The sequence below is a fragment of the Hemicordylus capensis genome, chromosome 1 (assembly GCF_027244095.1).
Source record: "Hemicordylus capensis ecotype Gifberg chromosome 1, rHemCap1.1.pri, whole genome shotgun sequence".
Lineage (NCBI taxonomy): Eukaryota > Metazoa > Chordata > Lepidosauria > Squamata > Cordylidae > Hemicordylus > Hemicordylus capensis.
The window spans coordinates 314,299,158-314,317,606 of record NC_069657.1 but is presented as its reverse complement, the minus strand read 5'-3'; the positions used below and the strand labels follow the sequence as shown (position 1 = coordinate 314,317,606).

The following is an 18,449-nucleotide window of genomic DNA, read 5'->3' as shown; positions in this document are numbered from 1 at the left end:
AACGCTGCCTCCATTTGACTAGTAGTACAAAAAGTGCCATTTTAGCTGGACCATTTTAGCTGGACACGAGACCATAGGAAGTCCACATGAACTAGGAAGTTATAGAAGTAAATAAGTCATGGGGGGGGGAAGCTTAAGAGGTAGAACTGCTTCTTTGAAGTCTGAGATGGTTAGTTACAAAAATATGATAAAAGTTGAGACTCATATTTGGTTTTGTACCTATTCTGTACAAAGGCATGAAGGCTGACTTCTAGGCACCTGTGAGCCATATGATTTAAACAGACTTTGTAGCTAGTCTTGGATCTAGCTTTCTCAAATTTCTTTCAGAAAAAAGCCACACAAGATCCATAGTGGTTTCTGTAGATGCAACACAAAACCATTTGCTGAAGTAGAAATGCGTGAAAGCCAAAGGCAGCAATTTTAAACATATTTACATATAAGGAAGCAAACTGAAACAAATAAACAGGACTTGCTTCTTAGTAAAACACAATTGAGACAGGGCATTGTTCAAACCTGATCAGTCTTGCTGAGCACTAACTTTAGTCATCTTGCTGCAGCTCAAAAGGCCTGCTTGCATACTAGGACGTCGACCACAATAAGCGCACCCATGCATGTATCCTAATGGCTTTTGTGGCTCCTCATATCACCTATAACTCACTCATTCTCCTTAATGTAAAACAAGGCTCAGTTGCTTGCCAGGTATGTCTTTTGCTGTGGAAGTAAAAGCAGTGGCCGACTTCCAGACTAAGAGGCGCTTCACATGAGCAAAATGAAGCACCCCAAGGTGCTTTGCGGGGAGAGTGGGCTTAATCTGCTCTCTCCACACACGAGCAGGGAGCCGTTCCTGGGTGGCCAGATTGGCTGTCCACATGACTACTGGCTCCATCACGGAGCCAGTAGGGGTGGCGGGGATTGGAGGCCACCTGGCTCCCAGAAGTCCCAGGATCCTGGAAGTCCCGGCATCTTGGGGAGACCCCCGAGGCCGAGAGGCTGGCTGCAGCCTCCTGGACAGGGGTCTGCTTGCGAGTTGCCATGGTGTGGGGCTGCGCTGCAGCATCTCACGATCTTGGAAACAGGGTTAGCGGAGCACTCGTTTAAGGGGAGGGGTACTTTGGGAGGTTTGTTGCCGGGAGTCGCATGGCTCCCATAGCAGCCCACGACCCCCCTGCTTTTGGGAGGTTGTGTGAAAGTTACTCAGTTCTCCTCAGGAGTTACTCTAAAGGATACTTAATTTCAGTAGGACATTGGCTGAGAAATTTAGTCAGGTTGTCAGCCACTACCCTTTTATAATTTTACTGAGATCAAATTAGTTAAGTGCTATTTATAATTTTTAATATACGAGAAGTATCATATCATGTTGTCTAGTTGCTAACACCCTGGAGAAGCTTATGAGTTTTCCACCTGTCTGACTGGAAAGCAGATGATTAAGTTTAAGTTCAGTGTAGCTCTCATGGTCACCTTTCTGAACCTTTGACCCAGTGCGGCTAACAGGGCATAAAAAATGCAACGGTGTTCATCATCTGGCCACCCACAGAGATTGCTCCCATCTAGTACTTTCCTATTCAGGGTCAGAGACTGCTTCTTCTTTCCAAGTTTGCAGTCAGAAATTTTGTAGTGGGGAAACCAAAGAGGAATAACTGCAGAACAGCCAGAACCACCAGAACAAAACAGAAACAACCTAAAATACTTAACAATACTACTTAGTGAACAATTTAGTAGAATACTGCCAACATGTTTGTCCAAGTAAAAGGGCTGAAAACAATAAAGGAAAAATGAGAGAAAGAGATCTCGTATAACAACTCTAGGGTGGGGTCCTTCATAATCTACAACTTGTTAATGTATTAACCTTAATACAAAACAAGTGTGCTGCTTTTGTTGTGGAAATAAAAACACTGGAATCTCATTTCAAGGTAGGCTGGCTCTCTGAATAGTCCTGCTAAGTGTTAAGGAGGATTTTAACCACACTTGGTTAAAAGGTGATGTGATGTGTGCTACCCATTGACAGAATTTATTGGGTATGGGATTTCATTTCCTTTATCTCTTTTCTTGCCCCAGCTGTGGTGCTATGCTGGAAATACTGGGCTTGCTGTGGGTGTCCTCATTGGGATGTCAGCCTTGGAGAGTCCTTTGCCAAGTGATGCTTTCAACAACATTCCCAAGAGCCCGATAACTATCGTTTACTTTGGAGAAATGCTAGAAAATGAAAGGATGATAGATGTAGCCTAGGTTCTCACTCCTTTGGACTTATAGCTTTAGAACTCAAGCTCATTGATAAACTCCCATGTTCCTTGGTTCATATGTGCCGAAGAAAAAAGAAAGCTGCACTTGCCACCAATCCTAAAATATAAGCAATATTGTCCAAGGAAAGGAAAGTGACCACATCTAAATGATTTTATTCTTGTAATTCCGGTCATTGGCTGTACTAATAAAGACTGACTGACCACAGCAAATAAAATAAAATAAATTAAAATTAGAACACAAGTCATAACATATGTATTTATTACTTATGGAGTGTATACCCACCTATGTTTTCCCATTTAAATTCACCAGGGCTTGCACACAAGTTGCCACAGGAATTTGAATCTTACAAACTTGAGCCATAGAGTAAAAGAACCCTGTGCTGCTGGTGAATGAAAGTACACTGGCTGACAATCAGCGCAGGTGCTTCAGACCCACACTGCTGAGGGCGTCTAAAGCAATGGCCATGGTGTTGAGCAAGAGTGTTCTTGCACTAACACTTAAAAGTGTGCAATATCACTTGCACAATGATACTTCCATTATTACCACAGGAAGTACTGCCATGCAAATATGATTGAGCAATTTTAAATATTCACCCAAGAGTGTTCTTGTGCAACATGGAGGACGTTGCTAGATGACCATAGCAGTGCAGGTGGTTCAGAACTGCCATGTTGCACTATACAGAGTGTTAGCCACTGAGAGGGGTTGTGTGTGTGTGTGTGTGTGTGTGTGTGTGTATGTGTGTGTGTGTGAGAGAGAGAGAGAGAGAGAGAGAGAGAGAGAGAGAGAGAGAGAGAGAGATGGAGGTGGAAATGCATCTAGGAAATTAAGAAAATGAAACCAAGAGAGATGGATGGATGGCATTTTTGTGCAGCTAGTTTGGGGAAAGGGTTTCAGTGGTGGATAGACATTTTACCTTGTGACCACTTGTATTCTGTTATTCCAGGAGAAGCAGAAACTCTGTTCTGTGTGTTTATTCTCCCATAGCTCCCCCTCTTTTCTGCCAATGTATCATTTGCCCAACCCTCCCTAGTACCCAGCCAGCCAGCTTATGCTCTTTGTACATCCTGTGACATCCCCCTTAAGTCTTTCCGCCTTCACCTTTTCTCTCCTATCTCTAAACCATTGGCATAGAATCTGTTTCACACTCTGTTCTCTGTTGTTGCTCCATCCCTTCTTTTTCACCATGATCTAGAGTTGTCAGGTCTCAGTGCTGGACATCAAGTTTCATAGTGTTAGCCTTTTCCTCAGGGGCTTTTCCAGAGATGAGTTTATTGTGGGCTTCTGCAGTAGTTACTTACAGGTAGGGGTGTGCGCAGAACCTTGCACGGAACCACCGTGCTTTTGGTGGTTTGGTACAAATCCGAACAGAATTCAACCGAACCGCCAGTCCACAAACTGGTTCAGTTGACTAGCGGTCCAGTTTGTCTGGTCAAACCAGGCCGAACTGGTTTGACCTGGTTTGACCCAGTTTGAGGGGCTATGCTTGTAAATGCAGATCCAGTGTGGAGAATCCTGCCTTTAAAAGGGTTCTAAGGGTGGTAGGGGGGCAGTGAGAGGGCACCTTAGCACTATTGCCAGTGGTGGTGTGGTAGCAGCGTCAGCTCCTTTAAAGCCCACTGGCGCTCCCCTCAGCAGCGTGGCCTGCACAGTGGCCCAGTGGCAGCCCAGTTCTGGCCTCTGCGCATGCACAGGAACTGGAATCGGGCTGCCATTGGTGCACCATGTGGGCAGCATGGTTTAGAGGAGCCGCCACTACAACTGGTATGGTGCCCTTTCATCGCCCCCCTAGCTGCCATTAGAACCCTTTAAAGGCAAGATTCCCTTTTACTTGTAAAGGGGAATCCTCACTGGATTCCCCTTTACAAGCATAGCCCCTCGAACTGGTCCGTATCAGATTGGGCCAGGTTTGGTTCAAACTTGGACCAGCTGCCTTTTTTTGAGGCCAGTTTGATTTGAGTTCAAACTGGTCGAACTGGACCGGTTCAAATCAAACCCAGTTCAGTTTGAACTGGTTCCACACACTCCTATTTACAGGCCCTCATGCACAGTCCAGACACTTTCATAGAATTTCATAGATTCTCCTGCTCTGTCCTAGTGAGTTTCAGTGCTCTGCCACACATTGAGCATGACCCTCATGGGATTTTTTCAGCACCACTTACAGACCAGCAAAAAAAAAGGATGAACCCATCCCTTTTCAGGGGCGTAACTACCATTAGGCAAGGGGAGGCGGCTGCCTGGGGGCTCCCACGCCTCGAGGGCCCCCCCAGAGGCAAGTCACATGACTCCCCAACGCCCGCAGAGCTTTGGTGCAGTGGAAAAGCCAACCCCAAGTTCGGAGCAAAGTCGGCATGCATGCAGCAAAGTCCTTGTCTGCAGAAGCAACTCTGAGCAGGGAGCGCTCTTCCCCATGGGAGGGTGGAGGGACGGGGTTAAAGCGAGGGAGTGGAGTTTCCTAGAGAAGCTGGCATAATGGGGATGTGAGTGTGAGTGCACTATATATTGTGAAGTGTGTGTGTGTATCAGCGAGGGGCCCATTTTAAAATTTTGTCTCTGGGCCCACTCCAGCCTTGTTACGCCCCTGTCCCTTTTCATTACTAAAGTGACTACTACTATTACTATTACTACTATGAATATTTATATACCGCTTTTCAACAGTGGTTTATATATATTTTTAAAAGTAATAATATAAGATGGCTTCCTGTCCCCAAAGGCTCACAATCTAAAAGGTAATTTAAGGTAGACATTAGCAACAACCACTGGAAGGATGTTGTGCTGGGGTTGGTTAGGACAGTTGCTCTCGCCCGTCTCAATATAAAAGAATCACCACTTTAAAAGGTGCCTCTTTGCTCAGTTAGCAGGTATTAGGTGGCACTAAAAATTGTGTGAGGGCCATGCTCAGCATGTGACAGAAGGCTGAAACTCACAAGGATGGAGCATGAATCTTTGAAATTCTATACAATTGTCCAGGCCAAGCATGAGGGCCCATAAGTTACTACTGTGGAAGCTTTTAGAAGCCTGCAATAAACTTGCCTAGGCCATTGCCAGGTGGCGATTTTACTTTCCTTCACCATGGGAAGGGCAGGTTCACAAATCGTCCAGATTTTCATCAAAGTCCCTGTGAGCTATCGGGGAGCACTCCATATAGGATTTGGGATTTTCATTGCATATTGGAGCTTTGCCCGATTTATATCCGGGGTAAAATATGCCACTTATTGCGTCATGTTGTTAGGCAAATTCAAAGTATCTGATATGCCCCATAACTCTCAGTACTTCACCCCTCTTAATCCCACTGTAAAGCCTGCTATCTGAGAAAGGTCCTGGGGGAAAGCCCCAGGGAAGGAGTGAGTTAGTGGTGTGCACAGAACCGACTGGTCCAGTCCAGGTGGGGTTTGCAACATTTTTTTTTTTAAATGTAAAATACAAAAAACCCCTGTAGCCCCTTTGGGGGGGCTTCCCGTAGGCCATGGGTGTATGTGTGTACACAAAGGTTACCCCTCCCCCACCGGCCTCTGAAATCACTGCCGCGGCCGGGTAAAATGACTCTTTTCGGCCCTGCGCGTGGTAACTATGGTAACTATTACCGCAGTTACCATGGTTTTCGGTAACTGTGCGTGGTGGCCATTTTGGCCACTGCACATGCGTAAATGGCCTCTGTGAGGCCTGGCATGGCCCACAGCCTTGCAGAGGTCATTTGTGCATGCATGGCTGCTATGCAGTTATGGAGGCCCAAATGGGCCAAAAAGAGTCATTTTACCTGGCCGCGGCGGTAATTTCAGAGACCGGTGGGGGAGGAGGAACCTTCTTGGAACCCCCCCTTCGGCCTACAGGAAGCCCCCGAAGGGGCTACAGGTATTTTTTTGTATTTTTTTTTTATGTGCATGTTCCGCGGACTTGTCCGAAGGTTCGGTTCCAGTCCGGACGGAACCAGGGTAGCCTTCGGTTCGATCCCGAATCCCTGAACCTCTGGACCAAACCCCCAAACCTCCAGACATTTGCACATCCCTAGAGTGAGTAGCCAGAATCAAGTGGGTAGGTAGATTCTGCTAAATTTGAGGTGTTTTATCAACTTGCTCTGTCCCCTCCATTGGGCTCCACCTTGAGCATTTGGTTTCTTCCTTACTGCCAGGTGTCATTGTCTGTCCCATCCAGGCACCACTAGGGCCCACTCACTCCCAGTTCCACACTCCCCTGCACTCAGGATCTGAACCTCCGCATCCATGGCAGCCCTTCCACCATCTCTCTTTTATCTGCCTTTCTCTCCTTTGTTTCCTTCTTGAATTCTAAGTGTTTCGAAACTTTTTAAAAATCCGGCCCTTTAATAGAAACCTAGAAGGAAATAATGTACACCAGGGGCATAACTAGGGGAGAGGGGGCTCATGTTCGCCCCTCTCCCCGGTGGCCCCTTGGAGTGTAGGAGACAATGAAGAAAATAGGGAAGGGTGGAGCTGGGTGTGGGGGGCTGGGTTCTTTGAACCCATCCACTCAATTATAGCTATAACCCTGATGTACACAGAATGAATGCCAAACTCCGTCTTATGATTCCAGTCAGCCATAGATTTTCAACATCTTGTATGTAAGAAAAAGTGAACAAGTAGCAGCTGGTTCTCTCGCAGGTGAATGTGAGCAGCCGTCTTCTTTTCCATTGGCTTCTGATTTGTGGAGCTTATTCATAAACCGTAACATGAGAGCCTTCAGGAGACGGTTCATTCATTTCAATCTCTCTTCACCATTTTGCACAAGGTAGATGCCACCACACAGAAAATGCTATCTGGTATCAGAATGCCTTCTTAATTATTCAGAGGCTATTTAGAGGCTAAACAAAAATTCCTTGACTGCTAAATTATTAACCATAGCGTTTTTTTATGGCTAAAGGGTCAGTGTGGTTAGATATCTGTTTTAAAAGGCAACAGATCATCCTGCCCAAGTGTTTCCTGAGACAATTCTTTCTTGGGTGTGTGTGTGTGTCTATATATATACTGTGCTTGGATACAATTTTTGTGAATTGTCTAGATCTTTGATCTCAAGATGATGGCTCAGGAACTATAGGGGCTGCATCATGACCTTCAATGGGTTGCATCACTGGTAAAACTTGTTTGGTTGGTTTAGGTTTCTTTTTAAACAGAAGGAGAGACAGAGGGCCAAATACATGTTACATTAAAAGCATTTTAAATTAAGCTAAGATTGGCAACACTTCTTTCCTATCAAACATGGCTGTGGGGTGGGGAGAGGACAGATTCAGGTTGGGACTATGGTGAATTGAGAAGAAAGGGGAGGTTAGCCCTTTCCCACATGTTGTTTTCCCACCAAAAGTGGTAGAATTATTGAAGATTTCCCCACATTAAAAAGTAAAACAACTGTCTCCATACATGATTAGCATGTTGGGTTCCAGCATAAACTTTCCTCTAACATTCTACTTTTTACTACATTTGGCAGTGTAAAGTGATACATATTGGGGCAACAGAAACCCCACACATATACACTGAAGGGGCCTGTGCTGTCAGTGACTGACCAGGAAAGAGATCTTGGGCTCGTGGAGGACAGCTCGTTGAAAGTGTCGATTCAATGTGCAACAGTGGTGAAAAAGGCAAGTTCCATGCTAGTGATCATTTGGAAGGGGATTGAAAATAAAAATGCTAATATTATAATGCCCTTAATCAAATCTATGGTGCAGCTACATTTGGGGTACTCCGTACAGTTCTGGTCACTGAATCTTAAGAAGGACATTGTAGAACTAAAAACAGCACTACAGAATTAGAGTAAAAGGATCTGCAACAAAGAATTAAAATCACAACCCAACAGATTCAATGATACAATAAATGCAAAGAATGCATAATAAATCGAATATATTAACCTTGACTGTATTATAATCATAGAATCATATAGAAATAGTAATAGCAATTGATTGTATGAAGTAAAAATACTAATAAAACATGGGATACACTAAATAACATCCAATCAAAAAAGAACTATGTAGTCCATGATATATGCCAAAATGACAGCAACCTGGTGATAAGCTGTTTCGAACTGCTTTTTCAAGTGTCCATGTTTAAGCTCATATATTTTATAGTACATCATAAGAGAATATTTTGAAGTTCCATATGAAGAGGATTTATTTCATGTCTTCAAAGCTTTTCAACATGGCTCTGGAGTCACAGTGAAGATAATGGTGATGTTCATGAGAAACAATACGGACATATACACGAACACTTGATAAAGCATATGATCAATTACTATTTCTATATGATTCTATGATTTATAATACAGTCAAAGTTAATATATTTCTCTCTGTGTGTGTGTGTGTGTGTGTGTGTGTGTGTTTGTATTTATTGTATCATTGGAACTGGAGAAGGTGCAGAAGATGGCAAGCAAGATGATCAGGGGCATGGAGCACCTTCCTTATGAGGAAAGGCTACAGCATCTGGAGCTTTTTAGTTTGGAAAAGAGGCAAATACAGGGAGACATGTATAAAATTATGCATGTTTTAGAGAGAGTGGACATAGAGAAATTTCTCTCTCACACACACAATGCTAGAGCCTGGGGTCATCCCATGAAACTGAGGGCCAGGAAATAAAGGACCAACAAAAGGAAGTACTTTTTCACAGCACATAATTAATCTATGGAATACTCTGCCACAGGATGTGGTGCTGGCCACTAGCTTGGATGGCTTTAAAAGGGACATAGACAAATTCACAGGGGACAGGTCTATCATTGGTTACTGGTCTGGTGGCTATAGGTTACCTCCAGCCTCCGAGGCAAGGTGCCTCTCAATACTAGTTTCAGGGGAGCAACAATAGGAGAGAGGTTATGCCCTCAGTTCTTGCCTGTGGGCTTCTCAGAGGCATCTGGTGGGCCACTGTGTGAAATAGGATGCTGGATTAGATAGGCTATGGGCCTGATCTAGCAGGGCTGTTATGTTCAGTGAGATTTGGAGTTTTTAGGGTCCCCCCAACACAAAAAGTAAAGTGGGCCCCTGCACCTCACTTCTCCACTTTGTCAAGACAGAAGGGGAGAGTGAAGAGCAAGCTGTTGCTCAGCTGATAGATCCTCTCTCCCTCAGGCACCCAGAGACATTTCCCTCCCCTGTTTGATACTATGCCCATTGCTCTCACTTCCAGCCTGAACCGGTACAATCCAGCAATAAACGGTGGCCAACTTCCAGACTAAGCTTCTGCAAACACGAAAGGTTTTTCTGTTGCACAAGGTGTGAGGGTTTGCAATTTTTGGCAATTCCACCCATCCCTCTGCAGACAACAACTCTTATGGTCATAATTTTGGGAGGTATAAGCAGCTGCAGATAGAAGGGAGACAGCTAAAAATTGTCTCTCCTTGTGCAATGGAAAAGCCTTGTGCATCCAAAGGTAAGTCTGGATGTTGGTCAGTATATGTTTGGCCTCTAACTTTCCATAACTGCAGAGGTGCTCCAGTGAGCCAATAGAATTCCTAGCAATCCTAGACTTCCCATTTAGTGCAACGCAGAGGGCCAGCTGTTTATGCCTTGGCACTTCCCACATGCAAGAAATCTGAAGAGTGGGACTAATGTATTAAGAGCCAGAATACTTATAACTGTAAAGAGGCCACTGATATCTCCAATATCCTGTCTCCAGGATAACACTAGCTAAAAGATCCAGGGGTGTAGCAAGGTTGGAGGGGGCCCAGAGGCAAGATTTTAAAATGTCCCCCCCACCCCACTGAAGCTCACTCATGAAGTAAAGAAATCTTAAATGAGGCTGAATAGTGGTAACAAAAAGCATAGCAAAGTGTGTGCGTGTGTGTAACCTACGTGCCACAATAGAACATCATCTTAAATTTTTTTTTAAGGTTTTGTAAATTGTGGAAGATGCAAGTCATTTAATGGCACTAGAGAAAGACATGCTGTTCTGGTAGCTCCAAGTCTTAACACTCACATCAATTTCGGAGGATGAATACAACTGAAGGAAGCCCGGGTGGGTGCGTGACTGGGGCAGTCAGTCATGTGACTTGCCTCTGGGGGGCCCCGCAAGGCAGTGGGCCCCCAGACAACTGTCTCCCCTTGCCCTAGTATAGTTACGCCCCTGAACAGATCAACTTTAACAATTGCTATTAAGCATGATCACACAGTTGTAGTAAAATGTTACATGACTTTTTATTAAGTATTTCTAGATTCCATTAAAGGATAGCAGACTCATTCTTTTTTAAAAAGTTCAAATTTTATTCTATTTTATTTTTTAAAAAACCTTACACTTCAATTACACAAGTACGTTTCAGTTTTTGTACCAGTACAAAATAAGCATCCATTCATATTCATGAGATTATACTGATTATGCTTGCATTTAAATAATCGTTCTTTTAACTAACTATAGTGGATGAAACCAGTATGAAATAGGGCATTCTTCAAGGTGTTGTGCAATTGCAGTGATAATTGCAGTGATATCTGTCTGACACTCATAACCTTTCTTTTTCTGCCACCTCTTCACAATCATTGGAGACATCAGCCCTAATCAGACATTACATTGTACAGCTGTCTGTATGCATGCACATTCTTTTGTGTGAACTGACTATACATGTGTTCAGTTTAAAAGTAAATCTAGGGACAGACCCCCTCAAATGAAGGGTACAGATAAATGTATTACTGTATTTACATTGGCTGACATCCTCATTAATGAAGATCTGGTGCTTCTGAAGAATTTCAGACTAATGCTGCAGTGTGTGTGTGTGTGTGTGTGTGTGTGTGTCTGTGTGTGTGTGTGTGTGTGTGAATTTCAACAACCTCCCTTTCTGCTGGAAGCCCTCTGTGTCACCTGAAAATATATCCCTGAGGGCTGTGTGACTCTCAGGGACATATTTTTGGATGGCACAGAGCATATGAAAAGTTGCCCCTCCAATGAATCAGCAGTGTTCCTGAGTTAGGTGAACTTTTTGGAAGCACCAGTGATTCTCCCATTGCACCAGTGCTTCGTTAGAATGTTGACCACTGAACATAATACATGAATAACTGTACATGTGGAAGAACTGTTCATGTGTACACTGCACATAGACTGCATGTGTCCTGAACCTATTATGTAGGGCTATTGCTTTATATATTGTTCTAGACAGGAGAAGGAAAAGAGAGTTCATCTGGGGGCCATGGCTAGGATCCAAAGGATTATATAGGAAGCTTCTATACACAGCAGGACTTCTAATGCTCTGCTTCCAAGCTTATCCCCCCAACACACACCACCTAATATGCTGCTTCGAAAGCTAAAGTCAGTTTTCAAGCATCCTCACTGTAGTACAATGAGCTGTGCTTGAAGGGGCGTTACCTCCAGTATATATGTAGAAAGAGATGTTTGTGTCTGTCTGTCTAAGGGCCAATGATGGCCTTGATGTGGCAGACCCATGAATAGGATCACCTTTCATTTTAAAAAATGTTAATAGCAGCTGTGGAATCCCTGATTCTGATCAGGAACATGGTGTAAAGGGGAGGGTGTTCCCCCGCCCCAATGAAAATTATCTCCTGCAAGCTGCTACTTGCCCTGTGAAGGGAAACCATACTTCTTGCTGCACTTACCCTCAAAAAGTTGTTTTATGCGTCATTCTCCCGACAATCCCAGAAAATTTCTCTCTATATAATTCTCTAAGGCGTACCCATGGTTAATCCTGTGCGTGGCAGCTCTTGCAAGAGTTCACAAGCAGAAGCACCTGATTGGGCAGTGGGGATTCCATATGCAGATAGGGAGGAGGAGCCTGTGGCACCGTGGTGATTGGGCAGTGGGGATTCCATCTGCAGATAGGGAGGAGGAGCCTGTGATGGTTAAGGTCAGCTGGAATGCAACTGTTAACTGCTCGAAAAATGTTCTTGATTTCAGAGGAGAGGAATCTATATAGATAAAAGGATAGTGGGCAGGGCTCTATGAAGAGATGGGTTGTGAGCGAGGAAAGAGCACCCAGGAGAAGGAGGCTGCCATTGTGTGAATTAGATGAGGAAACAAGATGAACAAGATATGTTAACTCAGGAAGGGGGAGAGAGAGAGAGAGGAATAGCAAGTGGAGGAGAGAGGAAGAGAGAAAAAGAAGGGAAGGGAAGAGAGAAGGAAGGTCGAGGGACAGGCCCAAGCCTGTCAGCGGCCTGAGGGGAATGAGTAGCCATGGTGGCGCCCACTGGAAACAAGGAAGGGCCCAGTCAACTACTGTTACTGTTTGGGGCTACCGAGGCCGTTGGCAGAGGGAGGCAGGCATACAAGGGATGGGCCCAGGCCTGTCAGTGGCCTGAGGGGAATGAGCAGCCATGGTGGTGGTGCTAGTGAGGAAGGGCCCGGTCAAATGCTGCTACTCCTGGGGGGAGGAGCAGGAGCGGGGCTCAGGTGAGGAGGTCTCTAGGGATAGGGGGCTGCAGCTTGGCCAACAGGTGCCAGCAACACTGCAGCCACGACCAAAAGGGGTGCGGGGGGTGGAACCAACCGGATGGAGGAGGAGGAAGAGGAGGAGCAGGAGTGCAGCTCAGGTAAGGGTGGAGAGATCTCTGAGGTGAGGGGGCCTGTGGCAGTGGGTGAGGGGAGCAATCAAGTACTAATGCGCAGATGCTCTGTGTGGGTTAAGCTACTTATTGTTACTCCTGTTTCATGGAGTAGAATGGACGTTGAGAGAGCATGACCGTATGAGTTACAGGTTAGACAGAGATGTCTTTTTAGGACTCCTCAATGTGACCAGTGAACCACAAAGTCAGCTAGTCAATCCATGGAGTCTGTCTGTTTGAGCTAAGATTTTGTGCACATGTCTCCCAAGTGTAAGTCTGGAACTCTAAACTTACTAGCAGGTGAAGGCATGAATTCATGTATGGACAAATGGCAGAAGACATTTGAGAACATGAGCAACTGCATCAGAGAACATGAGCAACTGCATTACAATGGTGGTCCTAAGAAAATATGAAGCACATCTTACTTCAGTCTCATGACTGACAGATGCACCAGAAAGAGCTTACTATCTTGAATAGGAGCTTTCATTAGGCATGATAAAAACAAATAGTGCATTTCAAGTAGCAATCATTCTGTATCTTTAAAAAAAACCAACTAACTAAACATTAACTATTTGGCACAGATATCTGAAAGGAGAGCTGGTCTTGTGGTAGCAAGCATGGATTTTCCACTTGGCTTAGCAGGATATGTCTTGGTTTACATTTGGATGAGAGACAACAAGGCCGTTCTCACAACCAGCCTCTCAGCCTGGGGCAACCCAGCCTGGGTTAGGCTAGTCGTGAGAAGTGGTGGGATCCTTGCAGATCCCTCCACTTCCTACCTGTCTAACCCTCCTAAATAACCCAGATGTTAGCTGATGTTAAGGGTGCATTCACACCCTTAACCCGGCTGCCAGGTATCGGGTTCAGCCCAAGGAGACAAAGAGACGGGTGCCTAGAGTGCCCGTCTGATTAGGTAATCCCCTAATGCAACATGCACATGGTACATAGTGGGATATGGGCAGTCAGAACAACGAGATCCGGCTGGAGATCCTTCTGCGCAACTTTGTGGGGTGCAGAACCAGAAGTGTACCTAGGTAATTTTGGAGCCTGGACCTAAAGGCCTTTTGCCCCCACCCCACAGCCCCTGCCACTGCCAATAGATAAGCTACAATGCATTGGTTTTTTTACACCAGAATATGTTAAGGGAAAGCTGGAAACTCTCTCTCTCTTTTTAGAAGATATTCTGAATAATATACTTCCCACTGACTTGTAGAGAGATACCACATTTTGCATGGACAATCCTGCCCCTTAAATTAATGGACCGCTCAGCATTTGGAGGCCCACCAGGCCTGTAGGGGACTGGACCTCCGCCTAGAAGTCCAGTCCAAAGAGCACCACTGCGTGGAATGTGTGGGTGCATGGGAAGTACACCAAAGATGGTCCGCTTGGACATCTGGGGGAAAGGTAATTTAAAAGCAGCTTTCCTCCCACACCCTCCCCATCCATTGTGAGAATCACCTCTATGTGTGAGCACGGTGAGATATTTTCCTTAGGGGATGATGCCATAGCTCAATGGTAGAGCATCTGCATACCTGTATACAGGAGGCCTCCCAGGTTCAATCCCTGGCATCTCCAGGTAGGTCTCCCTGTAATCTGGGAGAGCTGCTTCCAGTCAGGGTAGACAGTACTGAGCTAGATGAGTCAATGGTCTGACTTGGTATAAAGCAGCTTCCTATGTTCCTTAAAAATGGGTTGTAACACCTATAACACAAGCAGAAGTTGTTCTGCTCACACAGAAGAAGGATGATTATCCTCCCCCCTTTGCCCCTTCCTGCTGCAACATTCCCCCATGCCACATTCTATCCTGCTCGGGGGGGGGGGCACACAGGAGAAGATATTCGGGGGGTTTGCAGAGGGTAGGGGGAGACTGGCCAAAATAGCCTGCCCCCCTTGTGTGAAAGGAATTTCTTCTGCTTGTGCTACAAACATTTGTTAAATTAAAACCAGACATAGGAACCACCTTGAGCCATTTTGGAAGGGCGGTGTATAAATCGAATAAATAAAATAAATAACTGCCAGCCGAAATTTATTCATTTCCCCATCACAGATTTTCTATATGATACATCTTTGGGGTGGGGAACAGTTGCATTATTTGGTTATCATCTGAAATATATTTACTTGTTTTGCATTCTTGGATACCTCGTACTCCATCCCCATCTCCTGTCTCCTGTCATATGCTTACTACTCATTCACCAAACTGTTCCTCTCGCCACTATTTCTTCCCATTTCATATGCTTTTTACAAGCATTTGGTTTATGCAAAATCTAACCTCAAAATCTCAGATTTCTTCCCTGACCTGGTTTGATATGGTGGAGATAATACTGGAAGATTGAGGTCCGTATCCTTTGGTGTGTGCTTGAGTTGGACAAAGTTCCTCTTAATCTTACCACTGTTGAAAAAGTCTTTGGATTTTTCTTTAGATTGCCTCAGGCTTCTTACCATAAGTGTCTGTTGTGGGGAAACTGGGAAAATTGGCAGTTTTGAACCATTGACAAAAATTGGAGGAGATCCATTGGGTTGTTGATGTGGTAGTCCCATCCATGAGATCCTTTTAGTGATGGGGTCTCTCAGGCCAACTTGCCTTAGCCTTGGTAAAGGTGATACTTGTGGCATCTCCATCATGAAGAGGGCTGACCTGTCTTTTTCTTGGTATTGCCACATTGGTACTGGTAGGTTCTCATCCATTGCTTTCAGAAGATCTTTGACTCTTGTGTCTGGAAAAGCCAGAGGATTTTGATCCACAATTCTGTTTTCAATTGCTGACCTTGGTGTTTGTCGAATAGTACATGACATTGATGATCTTTGAGCCTGGTGGTTCAGGGAAAATGCTGCTGGGTTATTGCCTAACGTGGAAGGTGGCTTCTCGGATATATATGATTGTTTCGTTTCTGTAAACTCTTTAACCTCTTCCATATTTTCCTGTGGATCCAGTTGTGTCTCATTTAATGGTTCACATGAACAAAACTTATTTGGAGATTTTGGAGGCTCAAAATGAACCAATTCTCTGTCTGCAAATTTGGAAACTAAATGGAATATAGAGTACATTAAATCAGTTCATGCACAAATGGTTTTGCACTACAAATAAAAGACATACAGATGTATTCCACTTCAACTTTCTGACTGAAGGTTAAACTACAAGTTACGTTAAAGGCATCGTTTGCTTTCTAATTTATCAGAGGACGCAGAGCCCTTCAGGGCTTGGTGCCTGTGTACCTTCAGGACTGCCTCTCCCATCTAACTTCGACCCCCCCTGTGAGGTCATCTCAGGTGGGCCTTCTCAGAGTTCCAGGCCCAAGGGAGGTACATGGGGCCTGGGCTCTTGGGAGGACCTTCTCTGTCGCAGCCCCCTCCTTACGGAACACTCTGCCTCCTGAGATTCCTAATGCCCCCTCCCTTCTATCCTTTAAGAAGCTTCTGAAAACTTATCGATTTTGCCAGGCTTTTCGTTTTTAGTGTCTGTTTGTAGGTTTCTCTCTCTCTCTCTTTCTTTTCTCCTCCCTTCCCCCCCATTGTTGTTTTAATTTATGTAAACCACTCCAAGTCTAAGGAAGTCAGGTGGTCAATAAATCTGGTAAACAAATAATTTTTTTGTTGTTGTTGGTCCTCGTAAATAGCAGCTCCAGGGAATCCTGGTCAGATCAGGACCATCCTCTGGGCACCAATGGCAGCTTCCCTCTTGGGGCAAATAGTAGCTCTGGAAATGGCCTGGAAGGGCTTCTGTCAGGGATGCTGGATTCTTACAAAAAGCATCACTTTCCATGCTCACCAAGCAGGCCACAAAAAAGGATAGGCAGGTGTGATGTCACAGGCAGCACAGCCAACATGACTGCTCTCTGTTTGGGGTGTGTGTGTGTCCCGATTAGAATGTGAAACCTTGGATGTAACTGTTTATGAGCAGATTTCAGCCCACAGAGACCCACACAGACACCACCAGGTGACTTGTAATCACTTTCTGGTGAGAACTAAACAATATATATATTTTTAGGAGACATCTCCATTGCAGATAACAAATATTTCCTATTTATAGCATTGACCTGCTTTTTTTCAACAATGAGCAAATGTGCGATGGAATAAAAAATAACATTCTGAACTGATCACAGTAGGTGATACATATTACCTTCTGGGAAGATTTCTTGATTTTCCAGAGTAATGGCAATCTCATCTTCCTGGATCACATATGGCATTTCAGAATTCAGCATGGAAGCTTTATCTTCACAGGTTTTCAGGTTTTCTGCAGTGACCAGTTCTGACTTTTGAGGAGCTGGAATATCTGCATCTTGACTTAAGTTTCCAGGAGGTGTGCCATTGGGCTTTTCTGTTGCATTTTCCTTCTGCAAACACATCACTCAGGTAATATACCCATAAATGGAAGAGGAGTTTGAACAAACAGAAACTGAAATGTGATACGTTCAAGTAGCTAATTCAAATTCTAGAGAAACCAGTATTGTATGAGTACAGTCGTTCCTCGCCAATCGCGAGGGTTCTGTTCCTGGAAACCCTCACGGTTGGTGAATTCACAGTAGGCGAGACATTGACCTGCATGGGAAATAGGGGGTTAGGGGAATCGCAATTGGAAGGGTACCTGAGAATAAAGAAAACAAATAGAGAAACTGCCCCTAACCCCTGATGAAACTGCCCCTAACCCTGGAAATGACCCCCGAACCTCCCAAGATTGCACCCAAACCCCCAAAATCACACCCTGACCCCCAGAAATGACCCCCAGAATGACCCAGTGACCCCAGAAATCCCCCAAACCACCCTTTAAAGAAATGGCACCAAACTGCGAATACTCAGATCATGATTGGTGAGGTTGGTGACAATTTCCCAACCATGGATACTCAAATCCGCGATTGGGAAACCTACGATAGGTGACTGTAACTGCAAACGGAATGGAACTGGATATTAACATTTTTTTAGTTTATAATGAATATCCACATTTTTTGTTTTGATGTAAACCACCCCAAACCATTTTTGGAAGGGCGGTATATCAATCAATCAATCAATCAATCACTCAATCAATATCATCATAATCTATATGCAGTAAACATATATAGCCATAACCAGGGTTGTTTATATAGGGGTTGGTTATATAACCAGGGTTGTTATATAAAATTCTTGGTCTCTTCTGATTGTGTTTCATTATATCCACAGATCCATATTTACATTGCATATTCATACATTTTCTATGTTTTCTCAAGTTCCAAGTTTGCTCATAAGAATGCAAGAATTTCCTTGTTGGGTCAGAAATAGAAACTGGTTTAATAATATAACAGATAAACTGTCAACTGGAACATGATGATTTAAATATCTTAGCAGTTTTTAAAATTTGCACTGACCACTAGTGTAGCCAGGGTAAAATATTTTAAACAAATAGGAAAAATTGTAATTACACTATGCAACGTTATTGCACAGAGACAGAGGGCCTGGTCTCACGATCAGTGAGACCCGGTTTTATCCGGTGAGCAGGGAGAGCGGGCTTAGCCACAAGCGGGCAGGGAGCCCTGGGCGGCCGGATCGGCTGCCCACACAATGGCCAGCTCCGAGACGGAGCCGGCGGGGGCTGGGGAACTCGGGGGCAGCGTGGCCGCCGGAAGCCCCAGTATGCCCTGTGTGAGCGCGCAGGGCATACTGGGGAGACCTCCAAGCCGGGAGGCTGCGTTTAAGCCTCCCGGGCAGGGGTCTACTCATGAGTAGGCACAGCGCGAAGGCACACTGCGGCTACTCACGATCGCAAAAA

General features: G+C 44.8%; 1 protein-coding gene across 1 annotated transcript in view; it reads right to left on the bottom strand.

The window, feature by feature from the left end:
* Positions 1-12,496: 12,496 nt before the first annotated feature.
* LOC128338396 (hormonally up-regulated neu tumor-associated kinase homolog A-like) overlaps positions 12,497-18,449 on the bottom strand; it is a 55,487-nt gene continuing 49,534 nt past the window's right edge. Inside the window, exons 8-9 of the mRNA XM_053280807.1 lie at positions 16,830-17,043; positions 12,497-12,531 (exon numbers count right to left, since the gene is read on the bottom strand). Coding sequence (XP_053136782.1) covers positions 12,497-12,531; positions 16,830-17,043 — 249 coding nt within the window. The remainder of the gene's footprint in view (positions 12,532-16,829; positions 17,044-18,449) is intronic.